The sequence below is a fragment of the Anabrus simplex genome, chromosome 2 (genome assembly GCF_040414725.1).
Source record: "Anabrus simplex isolate iqAnaSimp1 chromosome 2, ASM4041472v1, whole genome shotgun sequence".
Taxonomy (NCBI): Eukaryota; Metazoa; Arthropoda; class Insecta; order Orthoptera; family Tettigoniidae; genus Anabrus; species Anabrus simplex.
Window position 1 is genome coordinate 571,525,654 of NC_090266.1, and position 15,497 is coordinate 571,541,150.

Below are 15,497 nucleotides of genomic sequence, written 5' to 3' on the forward strand. Positions count from 1 at the left end.
AATAATGTATACTATACAAAGATTTTACGACGGTAGTGCAATCAGGAAACTAACTGATATAATAATTACGCCACAGTTATTCTAGTTAAACGTATCCTGATAATAAAATAATATGAATAAGAGGCTAACTATAGAAATGTATAACTGCACCAACTACGTACAGTTATAGAATATTATTATTATTAATTGTATTATTATTATTATTATTATTATTATTATTATTATTATTATTATTATTATTATTATTATTATTATTATTATTATTATTATTATTATTATTATTATTATTATTATTATTATTTGCAAACAGAAAAGGCAAGCGATATACAATCTAATTAGAATCATTATGTTACAACTTTAAAACTGTTATTCAGCCTTTCATAATTAAAACTTCAGAATCCTATCTACAGAGATATTCTCCCTACTACACAAATACTTCGTAGTAATAAAATATGCACGATAATTTATAATAAATAACTACACTAAAATAATTCTTAACTGCGTTCAGACGTGTCCTAATTACAAAGGGTTATTACTACGCACAAACAGAAATTAATATTGCCATTGAGAGATGAAGTTAGGAAGAACTGTACAAGAATTACACAACAAAGCTAAATACGTAGACATATGATAATTATTATTTTACCCTGTTATGCTCTAATAAAAATGAAAACTGCCGTTTAGTTAAGCGCTGAAAACTGAAAGTGCTCGTACCCAAGGATTACACACTAATATAGCAGGCAAAATACTACCTTATGATATAACTACACTACCATTCACAACTGCACTTAAGCGTGTCCTAATTATAACAATAGAATTGGAGTCAAAATTAAATTTTGCACTTTTGTTTCCAACTCTCACATTGAAATCGCTCATTAGCACTATACTTACTGTTGACCTTGACTACGACGTCACTCAATGCTTCGTAAAACTTGTCAAATCCGTTCTCTTCTACACCCCACATGTTAAATACAGTGAGACGATTTTCGTCCCAATTCCTCCAGCTTCTGAATCTACTCGCGTCATTCGCCCTTTTACGTGCCCAGCAGAAACTATGGTGTGTGCAACATTATTCCTAATCAACAGTACTACCCCACATTCTGCCCTTCCTTAACGCCCGTTAGGGACACCTCATAATACTCCATCTCTTCCTCCTTATCCACTACATTACAACAGCGACATCGGGAGTTAAACAATGATGTGCAGATTAGAATGCCATGGAGTTGGGAAAGGTTTTGGAACTTACCAGAGACCGAAGAAACTTCCGGAGAATTTAATTGAACATGACGGAAACGTAATTCGAAGTTTTACATGAATTTTAGGGTAAATGGAAAGGCATATGCAAGTACTTTATGACACAAAAGTTCCAGGGAGGAGTTTTCAGGGATCATTAATGAACAAGCTGAGTTTAAATTTGAGGACACTGAAGGTAGAAGTATTCATTTAGCAGTATGTAATGATATTTGGGTATTAGGAAAATCTTCAGATAAAGAATGTGGCTAATATTGGCGGAGTACTTAAATTTATCTATGACAGTCGAGGTATTGTCGAAAGGTACTAAATTTTAAATGTAGAAAAGCAACTGTGAATGAAACGATTTCTCGGTATATCAAAGGTAAAATAGTGCCGTAACGGACGTATTTGTTTGATTACTGTTTGCGTAAAGGTGCTATACTATACTAAATGACTGTCCGGCTCCATGGCTAAATGATTAGCGTGCTGGCATTTGATCACAGGGGTCCCGGGCTCGATTCCGGGCAGGGTAGGGAGTTTTAACCATAACTGGTTAATTCCCCTGGCATTTCATCCTCATCACGACGCGCAGGTCGCCTACGGGTGTCAATTCAAATGACCTGCACCTGGCATACTGAATATGTCCTCGGACCCTCCCGGCACTGAAAGTTATACACCATTTCATACTAAATGCATGTAGAGTTGCTGTATTAGGCCCAGTGTTCAAGGGGAATTCTGTTTACCATACCGGTAATACGGAAAATGTCATTCCAGTCAGCTTAACATGTGTTGATTTTAAGCTCTGGAAAGTAATTCTTTCTGATTATATTCGACGCGTTTTGGAATTACCAACTGGCTTCAAAGGAGGCACTTAGGTTTGGACAGGTTATTCCAGTGAGACTCAACTTTTAGGATTCCAGTAGGAGATAGCAGGTATTTTGAATTAATTAGGTCAAATAGAATTTATCGATTTTGTCCTCTCCGAGGATTTTGTTGGGGTGGCAGATCTAGGGGGATTGCTGACGAATGTAAGCGCCATTGAGATTGACAAAATATTTATTGAATGGGTGGCTAAACCTCTAGAAAATGAAACTTAGGGAATTAGATTATCTGATCATTTATGGACTAGGAGTGGTTCCAGCCAGGCGATTTCATTGCACCTTTATATTTTCATCTGTATACGTCTGATATGAGTAAAGAACTGGAATTACAGAAGAGGGTTTCTGCAGGTGATGTTATAATGTATGGAGTAGTAAATAAGTTAGAGCGTTGTGAGCAACTGGAAAAAGACCTCGACAACGCTGTGATATTGATAGCAGACAATTGTGTCATGGTGAACGGGAAGAAGAGTCAGGTTGTAAGTTCCATCAAAGAAAAGTCCTCTCAGTTGTAATTACTGTGTTAATGAGTTGAAGGCCTCCGGTGTATCACTAGGTGTTAATATAAGGAAATAACCTTTTTGGGGTAACCACATGAACGAGGTTGTAAATACAGGTTGCAGATCTCTTCATGAGTTATGAATGCGTTTAAGGGTTGTAGTAAGGATGTAAAATAGACGGCACATATGCGTCTGAAAAACCCCTCAGTTAGTCATCAATGACTGGTCTGCCGCACAGGTGGCAAATAAAATATGAAGTTTACACATAACCTCTTGAATGTTTTCAAAGAATTTCGAAATGTATCGAACATTTTGCTTGATAAATTATTCGAATCCCTGACTCCTTGTCGTATAAATGAATATTTGCACAAATTTGTCCCCTTGAATTCCTACTTTATCTTCATAGTACTTTTAAAAGCTCCACTCAAGCTTATTCTTCTGCTAATGTCATTCCACGCCATTTCCCATTGATAAAGGGGAACATACTACTTAGTCAAGCATCTCGTCACTTCACTCCCAAATCTCCCCACGCCAAAGTTTGCAACATTTTCGTAACACTACTCCCTTGACAAAAATCACCTGGAATGAATGGTGCTGCTTTTGTTTGGAACTTTTCCAGTTCTCGTATCAAATAGACCTGCTGTGGGTCCGGCACACTGAAACCATACTCTAATTGGGGTCTTACCAGAGACTTATACGCCCTTTCCTTTACATCTTTCCAACAATTCCTGAATACCATCAAATCATTATGAAGAGATCTGTAACCTTTCTTTACAACCATCTAAATGTGGTTACTCCAAAAAATATCACTCGTTATATTAATATTTATATACATATAGCGATCCCCTTGAGGTACTATCCACACAACACTTAAACCTGAGAGGACTTTCCCTGTTGGTAAATAAACCTGACTATTCATCTCGTTTACGATCATATCATTGTCTGCAGTCTATCTCACAACATTGGCTAGGTCTTTTTTGTAGTTGCTCATTATCCTGTAAATTATTTACTAATCTATACAGTAACACATGAAACACAAATAGCCTTATCTGTGTTCGCAGTTTCTGCTCCTCATTATAAAATGCTTCCTGCATATGGGACCCATACCAGGATTACTTGATACGAGAACGGGAAGAGATACGAATGATTTTTCTGAGTGACTTTCTACAAAAGAGTAGTGTTGCGGAAATATTGCAAAGTTTTGGTCTGGGAAGACTTGGGAGTAAGGAGATGAGATGATCGGTTGAGCGGTATCTTCAGATCTGTTAGTGGAGAGATGGCGTGGAATGACATTGGTAAACCAATAAGCTTGTGTGGAGCTATCAAATGTACGAAAGGTCATAATATGACAGTAAGTTTGAATTCAGAACGACGAATTAGAACAAATATATGTTAATACTTATAATGCACACGTAAACGCATTTAGGATGTTGTAAGATGAGGTGAAAATTTCATGTGATCACCTCCATTTTCCTCCACCATCATATGTGACGAACTCATGAGCGGACAAATTCCGGAAAGAACTTCGTAACCACGATTTTGAAACTTGGAAATCTACTTCTGGAAGGGGTGTGGTGGGGGGGGGGGGTCGTAGCAGTGTACACTGCCGTGCCCGAAGCTAATAAGCTGATATCGAACAAAAGCGGTTTATCTATTTCGGAATGGGTGACGTCTTTAAACTGAATGCATAATGTAGCTGAAATTCGATCCATTCCATTTCGGTCCATAGACGGCACCTGGAGCAGGCATGGCTGTCGGGAGACTGAAACACTGGCTCACGAGACTGGAATGCACATTCGGTACCCGTGTCACCATATTTGTGGTCAAAGATAACGGATTCCCTAAGGAGGAATGGCTGGATGTTAGATAAGGACATTTTCTTCCTTGCTGTGAATGAATGAAATCGGAGGATTTACGTGGTAATGTACTGTACTAACACAAAGCGAGGTGCAATATTGTGGATCTCACAATAAGTTTTCAGCTGAGATATTAAAGAGTATTTATGAACATGTAGTAAATTTCTTCAAAGGTAAATATCACCTGGTGTCAATCGAGGTTTAAGTCTTATGGTGGGAACTCTAGGCTGACGAAATCCTGCCAAATTCTAAATCAGCCTTCCAATCTGAATATTTGATTACGTTTTGGTATAGCTCTTATTTGTACAACATTTCTGTTAGTGAGCATGCTGAGTCCTATGCGACTACCTTCGTTGGAAGGCAGTTCAAACATAATTTAAATCTAGGTGATGCAATAATGTAATTAAGCTGTGCAATATCCTGAACCAAGTAAAACTATAATTAAAATATCAAGAGCAATAATGGAGATCGTAATATCCAAAATCTTATTGAAACTTGATGCCGTTTATTGATCCCATTTCAGTCGGTTGCGTGTTGATTGTTGACAGTTTCATTGCGGACGTCCCGTTAATAGTCTCGATTGCGGACACAAAATATTTGGGAAGAGTGCCAGGGTTTTCCGTTCCACCCCTCTTCCTGCCGTCTTACCAATCCCGTTCTGTTTAAGTTGTCACACAGAATATTAGCTCTAACACAGGGTTGAGTTTTTAGTTAGTAAGTTTGTTTGTTTGTTTGTTTGTTTGTTTGTTTGTTTGTTTGTTTGTTTGTGTTCATTAATCGTGTTTGTACTATTGTGGCATTTATCGAGAAGGAGAAAGGTAAGTCATGTGCTTTATTGCATGGTTATTGTTACAGACAATTTAGAATTAGTAAAATGGTGTTAAGACATGGATTTGTTTGAAGGACAAAACGGAGAAGTGTAAAAGAAAATTATTTCCTAAATATATATATACGATAACTTAATTTTAATAGATTTTAATAATTGTAATTAAACTTCTCTCTTAAGTTTCAACTCACATTCACTTAAGCTTTACGTTCAAATGTGTCAAAATACATTTTATTTACTATTTGCGATCCATTTTCATTTCTCTTCAAACTGACAAACGTATCGTGAAAAAGTTGAACAGATTTCAACTTAATTTGGTTGTATTTATTGGCAACCAAAGTAATTGTTTTTATTATTAAGTATTTATTACTAATGTATAATTATTATTTATTTGTTTACTAGTTATGAATAAAGAAGTACTCAAAATTGTAAATCACGATTGAGTACCTGATGAGGCTCAATTGGATGTAAAACAAGCAATATATGGTGCAAAGAAACAGGCTAGAGAAAAGCCTAGTTCTTCCGTACGTGAGATTTATCCTAAAGAATTTTATAATCTGCATATTAAACTATATGAACTTGTAACACACATTCCTTAATTCGTAAATATTAAAAATTAAATATACTGTCGAAGGAATAGGGAGCATGGAGTGCAGAAATAAACGAAGTTAGCATCATAAATCATCCTCAATGAAGAATTGTCGAAAACGTTTGACGGATAGATCTTGCTAGTTTCAGAAGATGGCACAGATGACAGAATGTTTCTCCGGATCTTTAGCTAAGGAAGTGTTGCGAGAAAGAACCTTGTTTATCATTGACGGTACATGTCATATTGTAAGCAGCCAGTTCTCCCAACTGTAAACGATACTTGTGGACCTGGAAAGTAGAAAGAGAAAATAACATCACTCCTATTGTATTCAATCAGTTAATCAATACTGATCTGCATTTAGGACAGTCGCCCACGTGGCAGAATCCTTATCTGTTGTTTTCCTAGCCTTTTCTTAAATGATTTCAAAGAAATTGGATATTTATTGAACATCTCCCTTGACAAGTTGTACCACTTCCTAACTCCCCTTCCAATAACTTAATATTTGCCCCAATTTGTCTTCTTGAATTCCAACTGTATCTTCATATTGTGATCTTCCATATTTGTAAAGACACCACTCAAACTTATTCGTCTCCTAATGTCCACAGAGAGCTCGGAAAATACCACTTAGATGAGCACCTCGTCTTCTTTCACCCAATTCTTCCCAGCCCAAACTTTGCAACATTTTTGTAAAGCTACTCTTTTGTCGGGAATCACCCAGAAAATTCGAGCTGCATTTCTTTGGATTTTTTCCAGTTCTTGAATCAAGTAATCCTGGTGAGGGTCCCATGCACCGGAACCATACTCTAGTTGGGGTCTTACCAGAGACGTGTATGCCATCTCCTTTACATCTTTACTACAACCCCTAAACACCCTCATGATATGTACAGAGATCTGCACCCTTTATTTACAATCCCATTTGTGTGATTACCCCAATGAAGGTCTTTCCTTATATTAACACTTAGATACTTACAATGATCCCCACAAGGAACTTTCACCCCATCAAAACAGTAATTAAAACTGAGAGGACTTTTCCTATTTGTGAAACTCACAACCTGACTTTTAACCACGTTTATCATCATACCGTTGCCTGCTGTCCATCTTACAACATTATCCAGGTCATTTTGCAGTTACTCACAATCTTGTAACTTATTTATTACTCTATACAGAATAACATCATCTGCGAAAAGCCTTATTCCTGATTCCACTTCTTTACTCATATCATTTATATATAAGGAAACATAAAGGTCCAATAATACTGCCTTGAGGAATTCCCCTCTTAATTCTTACAGGGTCAGATAAAACTTCGCTTACTCTAATTATCTGAGATCTATTTTATAGAAATATAGCAACCCATTCAGTCACCCCTTGTCTAGTCCAATTGCATGAAATTTTTTGCCAGTAGTCTCCCATGATCCACCCTACAAAATGCTTTAGACAGGTCACTCGTGATACACTCCATTTAAACTCCTGAATCAAAGATATCATCTCTATCTTGCTGGAATCCTGGAAGTTGAGCTTCGGTGGAATAACCTTCCCTAAACCCGAACTGCCTTCTATCGACCCAGTTATTAATTTCGCAAGCATGTCTAATATAATTAGAGAGAATGCCTTCCCAAAGCTTACATTCACTGCATGTCAAACTTGCTGCACGGTATTTTTCAGCTTTATGTCTATCACCCTTTCCTTTATGCACATGGGCTACTATAGCAACTCTCCATTTATTTGGTATAACTAGTTCATGCAAACAATAATCAAAACCGAGCAAGTGGTCTTGCGGTTAGGGTCTCGCAGCTGTCAGCTTGCATTCGGGAGATAGTGGGTTCGAACCGCATTGTCTGCAGCCCTGAAGATGGTTTTCCATGGTTACCCATTTTCACACCCGGCACATGCTGGGGCTGTACCTCAATGAAGGCCAAAGCCTGCTACCTTCCCAATCTCCGAACCTTCCGTCGCCGAAAACTTTCGATGCGTTAGTGCGACGTTAAACAAATAGCAAAAAATCCATATTCAAATAAGTATAACGGTTATCTTTAGAATATCCCCACAAATCAGTGGCGGTGGGCTCTCAGGAGCACATGAACACGCCAACACCCAGTTTTAATACATATTTACGCATTCATGGATAATTTAAAACTTCCCTTTCTTTCGACCTCATTTTGACAATCGATCGAAAGAATTCGACTTATATCGAAGCTATGTTACACCGACAATTGTTCGATTTGACTGACAGTGCAGCGAGCACATGGGTAATGGGCTATTGTGCTGAACACTATACGCAAGCGCAAAGCAGATAACGTCATGGTTTATGCACTGATATTCCCTATAGCGAGGAGCACTGCAAGGTACGTGCCTTGCCGTCTAGAGTCACCCTCAAACCAATGGCAGTATTACAGTTGACCACAAAGTTCCTTCACCTCCCCTATTACGGTTAGCCACAGCCTCCGAAGAGCTACTATTGCATACAGTACCGGCATATTTCGCTAGTAATTCTGAATAGGCATTTTTAGCTCGTTGTGAACAGGTGTTTGTAATCACGGGAAGAAGTTTGCTTTACCTTGTGATTCTAAAATAATTTCAAGTGAAATTAATTTGAGTGTTGTGTTTTGCTTCTGTGTTTGTATGGTTTGTGACCGTGGTATTCTTCGTGTAAGAGGAAATGAATTTAGTTCAGGTAATTTTTTCCAGCGAAATATTTACCTATCGTGAAAAGTTACAAATTAAAAGGCTTGGACCGGACAGACCAGATTTGATCGTCGAAAAAGTTACAAAAGCTGACAATCGCGAGTATAGGCTTAAGTTTAAGAAAGAAGTGTACGAAACACGCATGTGGCTATGTGGATGTAGATCTAGGAATGCGCTTTATTGTTTGCCCTGTTTATTGCTCAACAAAGGAAGAAGTGTATGGAATTCAGCTGGGTGCACAGACCTTGCTCATTTGAGTGAAAAATAAATAAACATGAAAATTCTCATGCACACAAAAACGCGATTATTGAATTCTCTATGCAAGGCGGTGTCAATATCACCACGCAGCTGGATTGCGCTTACCGTGAATCATTACGAAACAAAATGAGTAAGTCGATGCAAATAGGTATATACTGTCCAGATTAATCGACTGTGTTAAGTTTTGTGGAGATTTCGAACTGTCACTGCATGGCCACGATGAAAGCGATACTTCTGATAATCCTGGGATTTTCATGGGACTGGTAAACTCAAGCGTATTACATCCACTGTTATGCCCATCAGTAAAATTTAATTTTACGGGAAGCGGCATCTATAAATACGCAGGCTGCTCAAAAAAGATTGAGACTGATATTTTTCCTGTAGCTTCCGTGATAGTTTCCTATCTGTAACATAATATTTGAAAAGAGCGGGTTTTCATGTATAATGTCCGTAGGCAGCAGCACTCTCATGTCGGTAGGTTGGTAGTAATGATCTATTGTGTGGACGCTACGTGCATTTCGCATACCAGACAATGGAGGTGACGCAGCATATGCAGTGAAAGAGCATTTGGAAAGTGATACCGTTTATAATGGTACTTCCCACACTATTCAAAATGAACTTCTTGATTGCATGTTGAGCGTGTGCGGAGATGAAGTATCTAATGAGATTCATGCCGCTCGTTACTTGGTAGTTATGGCTGATGAAACGACAGACGTTTCTACATCGCATAAAATGGTAATTGTTTAGAGATATTAAACTGGAGGAGTACCATTAGAAAGGTTCTGGGGTTTTGTCAACCCGAAAGCTCACGACGCAGAGTCGATTTTTGGAATTGTCCATACAGAATTGGAACGGCAAGTGGGGAGCCACAGACAGAAGGTTATTGACAATGCTACGACGGAGCGGCAGTATTAAGTGGGGGTAGAAACGGGATGCAGGCTAGAAGGTGAAGGCCCGGAGGTGTACCGGGCGGTACACCTCCACTCCGCTAATTTAAAATGTGCGCCAGTTGAAACTCCTCTGTTGGAGGAAGTCTGAACTTTATCTACGCTATTAATTCTCTACTTTCTCTGAAGATGTCACCACATGGAAAACTTTGAGTTTTTGAACTGTGTCATTTGTGATGTGTTTTTGTTTCGCTTGAAGTAAGAAGTGTGAACTTTCTCTTCTAGAGGACACTACTGAAGATCAACAATAGTGCAACCTAGTGCGAAGTCAAAGAACTATTTTGTTGGAGAAATTTTTATTTCAAATGTTTGTTCTTTGCTAAATTTCTTTCTGTTATTGTTTAAGTTGGCTGTATACCCCTCTTTTTCCCCTTGTTTTAGATTTATCCAATCCCGAATTTCTTTGAGTTTTTTCTCGACCAATCCGATGTATCTTCCCCCAACTTGGATATGTTTCTGTACCCTAGCCAATAAAGAATGTGCGGGAGGGTGTTTTCATTCCCCTAACGCCTAGAAACTTCTACGAGAGGATATAAACTGCTGATTTTAGGGTCTCCGGGCCACTTCTGTTCCATCTTTCAGTGTATTAAGTACATAGCAGGAGGCGGGAAGCGCCTCTTTCCTCGGCAGCGGTCAACAACAAGGTAATGGCCGATTAATAACTTCTTTCTTTGCTAGCTCAGCAGTTTAACTCTCGGGGCGGGTTCTAAGCTTTCCACCATGTAACCGTTTCCTAAATGTAACTACTCTTTTCATTTATTCTCTTTTAAAGCTACATATTGGGATAGAGAGTGCTAACCCTCTCGAGCTCCCACTCATATTGTTTTGAGGTGAACTTATTTTTCTCAACCTATTCTTCGATAACGTAAAACAAATTGTTCTCTTCTTAAGTCACCTCTTTAGTATGGGATTAGCCCTTGTATTAACGGCCTAGTGCCAAGTAGGTCTTAATCAAAGTGTATTAGGAGTGCAAGTTCGCCTCCTCTCAAATTGTTATTTTAGAGGTCATTTAATTAACCTGCTTTTCATTTAATAAACCTCAGTAGATTGGGTATTTTACCCCTGTGTTTATGTCCGTTGAGGACAACTTGAAGGTGGAGTTTGGTGTGGCCTGGGAGAGGCTTAAATTTGAGAGCGAGTGGCTCTTTTGAAAATTGAGTGTTGTACGCCTCGTGGAGGCTTTTCAGTGTAATTTGGAGCAAGGGCTCCTAGGCATGAATGGGGTTTTCTGCCCCTCTGTTGAAACTTGTGTTTGGGGTAAAACTGAGCTGATTGCCCAAGCAGTGTAAAGTCAGGGCGCGAAGCCCAAATTTTGTAAATATTGTAACTACCCTTTTGATTTGCTACTTTGTACCTGCCATGCTTGTTATTTCTTTGTTTTTGAAAAGAAAATATAACCTTGTTAAATTTTACATTAACTTTGATTCCGTAGTTTGAGACCCGTTCACGCCCGCACCTTCTTTCACGCATAACTACCACGGATATCTCCGTAACAAGTGGTAGCAGAGCGTGGTTGAATGGGTCTCAATATAACCCCTTTTGACGGCTAAACATTGTTTGTTCCGAACTCTAACTATTTTCCCAGTTGCTGGAAATTTTGAGTTTTTCAAAATTGTTCTGTCACCATGCCCGGCCCTCGCGATGTTCTCCATCTTAACTATTTGCGCAAGGAGGAGTTGATCTATGAATTGACTATTAGAAATGTACAATCTGGAGGCACGGTTGCAGTAGACACAAACAAGCTTAGAGAGTCCCTAGATTTGCCCATTTCCATCCCCAATTTGGGAGAGAAAGAAATTGACGACTCTCTTTCCACGATCACGGAGAATATTACTGGGCTAGCTTCTGTAGTTAGTTTTTTTGATGAAAATGATCCTTCTCCTAATCAAATTAAGCGTGTGCAAGCTAGGCTGTTTCATTTTTCCAATAGAGTTAACGATCTGTTGTCTCTAAAGTTGAATGACGTTCAGAAGAAGGAAGCTAGTACGCTGCTTGAAAATATGTCTGAATTATCTAGCAAGGTCACCCAATTGTTAACAGGGGAGGTTCCTCCCAAAAGAGATCTACCCACCACAGTGAATGTAGGTAGCGAGGAAGAGCCTCATAAGGGAGAAGTTAATAGGAAAACCATCGCCGCTCAAACTACCTCTGCCCCATTGGACAACGAGTCTGAACGCCGTGCATCGTTGAGTAACATCCGTTCTGAATTAACTTCCTTGCCATTGAAACCTTTACCTACTATGTCACCCGGGTTTAGCAGCTTGCCTCATCCATTGGCAATGTTGCTCAGAGTAATCTCTAAGTTTTCTGTTAATACCACCAGTGAAGTAATTTCATTTTTAAGATTTCTGGTTGAATTTCAGGATCATGCCCTTGTGTTTTCTCTTTCTCCATGTCAAATTTTGCAAATCATCTATCCTTATGCAATTGGTATTCTCTCAGATAAAATCGTAAGAGCCATTGCCGAGCAATCATCTATTGAGGATTTCCATGCCCACTTGCTAGCTAACTTCATCCCGGCTAGGGCCAGGTCCTCCCTTATTCAGAAGTACTATTATCGTGTACAGCGCTTGGATGAGAACTTGGCTGATTTCATACAGGACATTAAGTTTTATACTAGGGTGTTTGCTCTGCACTTCCCTGAGGACCAGATTGTACAGGCTATTGTAGAAGGCATTTCACCATCTTATAGGTCATATTTGTGTTTCGCGGCGTGCCCGCAAACTTTCTCTGAACTTGAAGCGTTGGCCGTCTCAGCGGAAGGAGTTAGGTACGCTGATTCTTTGCGTGTGGCAAAAGAACCCCCTCCTTCGTTTAGTAATACTCGGCCTCCACCTCGCCGACCAGTCACACCCCGTAAATGTTATGCTTGCGGGTCGCCTGACCATCTTCACAATAAATGTCCATTGGTCAAAACTAGTAGGGAAATAATGGAGCTGGTTCAGCACAAGGCTGTTTTAAATGTGGGGCTTTCTCACATATCGCCAAGAATTGCCCAAACTCGAATAGCACCCCCTCCTGCTCAACTTCTGGTGCAAATTCCACCTATGCCAATAATAAAAAGTGACTAGTGGCTTCGGCTGAGTCGACTAATCCATCTTCCCGAGACTCAGCCCCTGGTAAACAGGTTGTAAATTTAGGGAACGAGCAATTTTCAAATTTATCTTTTGAAGGTCCCAAAGAGTGTCTTAGGATTGCGGCGGATTCCCCCGCACCGGTTCCTTTTCTTAAGATCGAGTTAAATAACGAGCCTATAACAGCTCTCTTAGATTCAGGCAGTGTTTGTTCGATTATTTCGGCTGAATGGTATTCTAAATTGAAATCTGTTTGTAAACTACCTGACTATGTCTCATCTCCTGTTCAATATGTTTCGGCTAATTCATCCCCATTAGAAATTCTAGGTTCCTTATTGGTCAAAATTCGTATTTTTAAATTCACTTGGAAAGTTAAATTGTTTGTGGCCAAGCACTTGTCTTGCCCCATTATATTGGGAGCGGACTTTATTTTTCACACTGGTCTTGTGCTTGATCTTCAGAGTAGGTCTTGCACTTTCAAATTTGCCTCTAATTGTAACATCCCTTTATTAAAGTGTAATTCTGCATTATGTTCTTCTATTTCGCCTACCCAGGATGAGATGTTGTTAGACCTTAGACATCTACCTGAGGAGCAGGCTGAGAGTATTCGTAAGCTGTGTCAGTCGTTTCCCGAGGTGTTCTCTGATACTCTTGGTGTTACTGACCTGATCGAATACAAAATTGAGGTCACGGATTCGATTCCTGTCCGTTTTCCACCGTATAGGCTATCTCCACCTAAAATGAAGGCTCTGAAAGAAATTATCGATCAGATGTTGAAGGATGGTATTATTAGGCCCTCTATGTCAGCGTATTCCTCGCCTATTTTTCTAGTCCCGAAACCCCAAGGAGGCTTCAGGCCTGTAATTGATTATAGGGCTCTCAATCGGAAGGTGGTGTTGCAATCTGTGCCCCTTCCTGACCTTCATTCTTGTTTTTCATGGTTTCGTAAGGCCAAGTTCTTTACTATCTTGGACTTGAATCAGGCCTATAATCAAATTCCCTTTGCTGAAGAGTCTAAACACCTTACAGCGTTTGCCACGGACTGGAATTTATATGAATACAACCGCGTGCCTTTCGGGCTCCCCACGGGAGCAGCTGTACTCACTAGGCTGCTAGATAGGGTCTTCTCCGACATCAAATTTGAGTACTTATATCACTACTTAGATGATGTCGTCGTATTTTTAGAGACTTTTGAAGAGCATCTAGATCATCTGCGAGAAGTTCTCGATCGCCTTCGTAAAGCTGGGTTAACTGTTAAGTTGTCCAAGGTTGCCTTTGCTAAGCCCTCTATGTCTTTCCTAGGGCATATTGTGTCACCTGATGGTGTAGCCGTCGATCATTCTAGAACACAGGCCATCCGTGATTTTAAACCTCCCAAGGACATCAAAGGCATCGCCAGGTTTATTGGTATGGTGAATTTCTTCAGGAAGTTTATTCCTAACTTCGCTAATAGAGCGGCACCCTTAAACCTTCTTCGTAGGAAAGGCATCAAATTTGAGTGGGGACCTTCTCAACAAGCCGCTTTTGAAGACCTTAAATTAGCTCTTTGTAATGCCCCTGTACTTGCTATGCCTGATTTCTCGAAGAAATTCATCGTCCAAACCGACGCGTCGTCGTCAGCAGTAGCGGCAGTCCTTCTTCAAGAGACTGAACTAGGGAGGCGACCCATCGCCTATGCATCTAGGACCTTGTCGGCTCAAGAAGCCAAGTATTCCATATATGAGCTCGAAGGTTTGGCAGTCTTATTCGCCTTAGAGAAGTTCCGTCTCTATCTGGAACATGTTAAATTCGACCTGGAGACAGATAATCAAGCCTTAAGCTGGGTCTTAGGTAGGCCGCGTCGTACTGGTCGTATAGCCCGTTGGGCCATCCGTATTTCTGCCTTCCAGTTTGATGTTAGACATATCAGAGGTACCGAAAATATTGTCGCTGATGGACTCAGCCGTATGTTTTCAAACGACGTCGAGACCCAAGAACCGGTCGACAGCTCATCACCTCCCGAGTCCATACTATCTGATGTTAATGCCATCTTAACGGATGCCCCCATGCTCTTTAGGGATATCGAGAAATACCAACATGAAGATCCGACGCTGGCTCCGATAATGGAAACCCTTTCTTCTGGGGAACATGTCGTCCCTTATGTTCTGAGGAATGGTGTTTTATGTTGCCCTTCGAGGCATGACAAGATGATGAAGGTTGTCGTTCCAGCTGTCCTTGTGCCTATGATCTTCAAATACTATCATGAGACCCCGTTGGGGGGGCATCTGGGAATATTTAAAACTCGTGAAAAGATTCGTGAAATGTTCATCTGGAAAGGTATGGACGGTGAAATCCGTGAACTTGTAAAAGCTTGTAAATCTTGTTTGCTCAGTAAACCCACCATGTCCACCAAGGTAGGCCTTTTGTCTTCGCATCAAGCATCGCGCCCCATGGAACGCCTGTATATTGATTATGTAGGACCCTTCCCCCAGTCGAAGGGAAATGACAACAAATTCATCTTTGTATGTGTAGATGGTTTTACCAGATTTTCCTGGTTATTTCCGACTAAGCTGGCTACCGCTCAGTCCACCATTACTTGCCTAAATTCTATTTTTGCTTCGTTTGGTCCGTGCCAATATATTGTATCTGATAATGCTAAGGCTTTTACATCTAAT

General features: G+C 39.9%; 1 protein-coding gene across 1 annotated transcript in view; it reads right to left on the reverse strand.

The window, feature by feature from the left end:
* Positions 1–15,497, reverse strand: part of LOC137498472 (relaxin receptor 1-like) — a 342,152-nt gene that overhangs the window by 152,901 nt on the left and 173,754 nt on the right. The window contains exon 7 of the mRNA XM_068226010.1: positions 11,662–11,679. Within this exon, the coding sequence (XP_068082111.1) occupies positions 11,662–11,679 (18 nt within the window). The remainder of the gene's footprint in view (positions 1–11,661; positions 11,680–15,497) is intronic.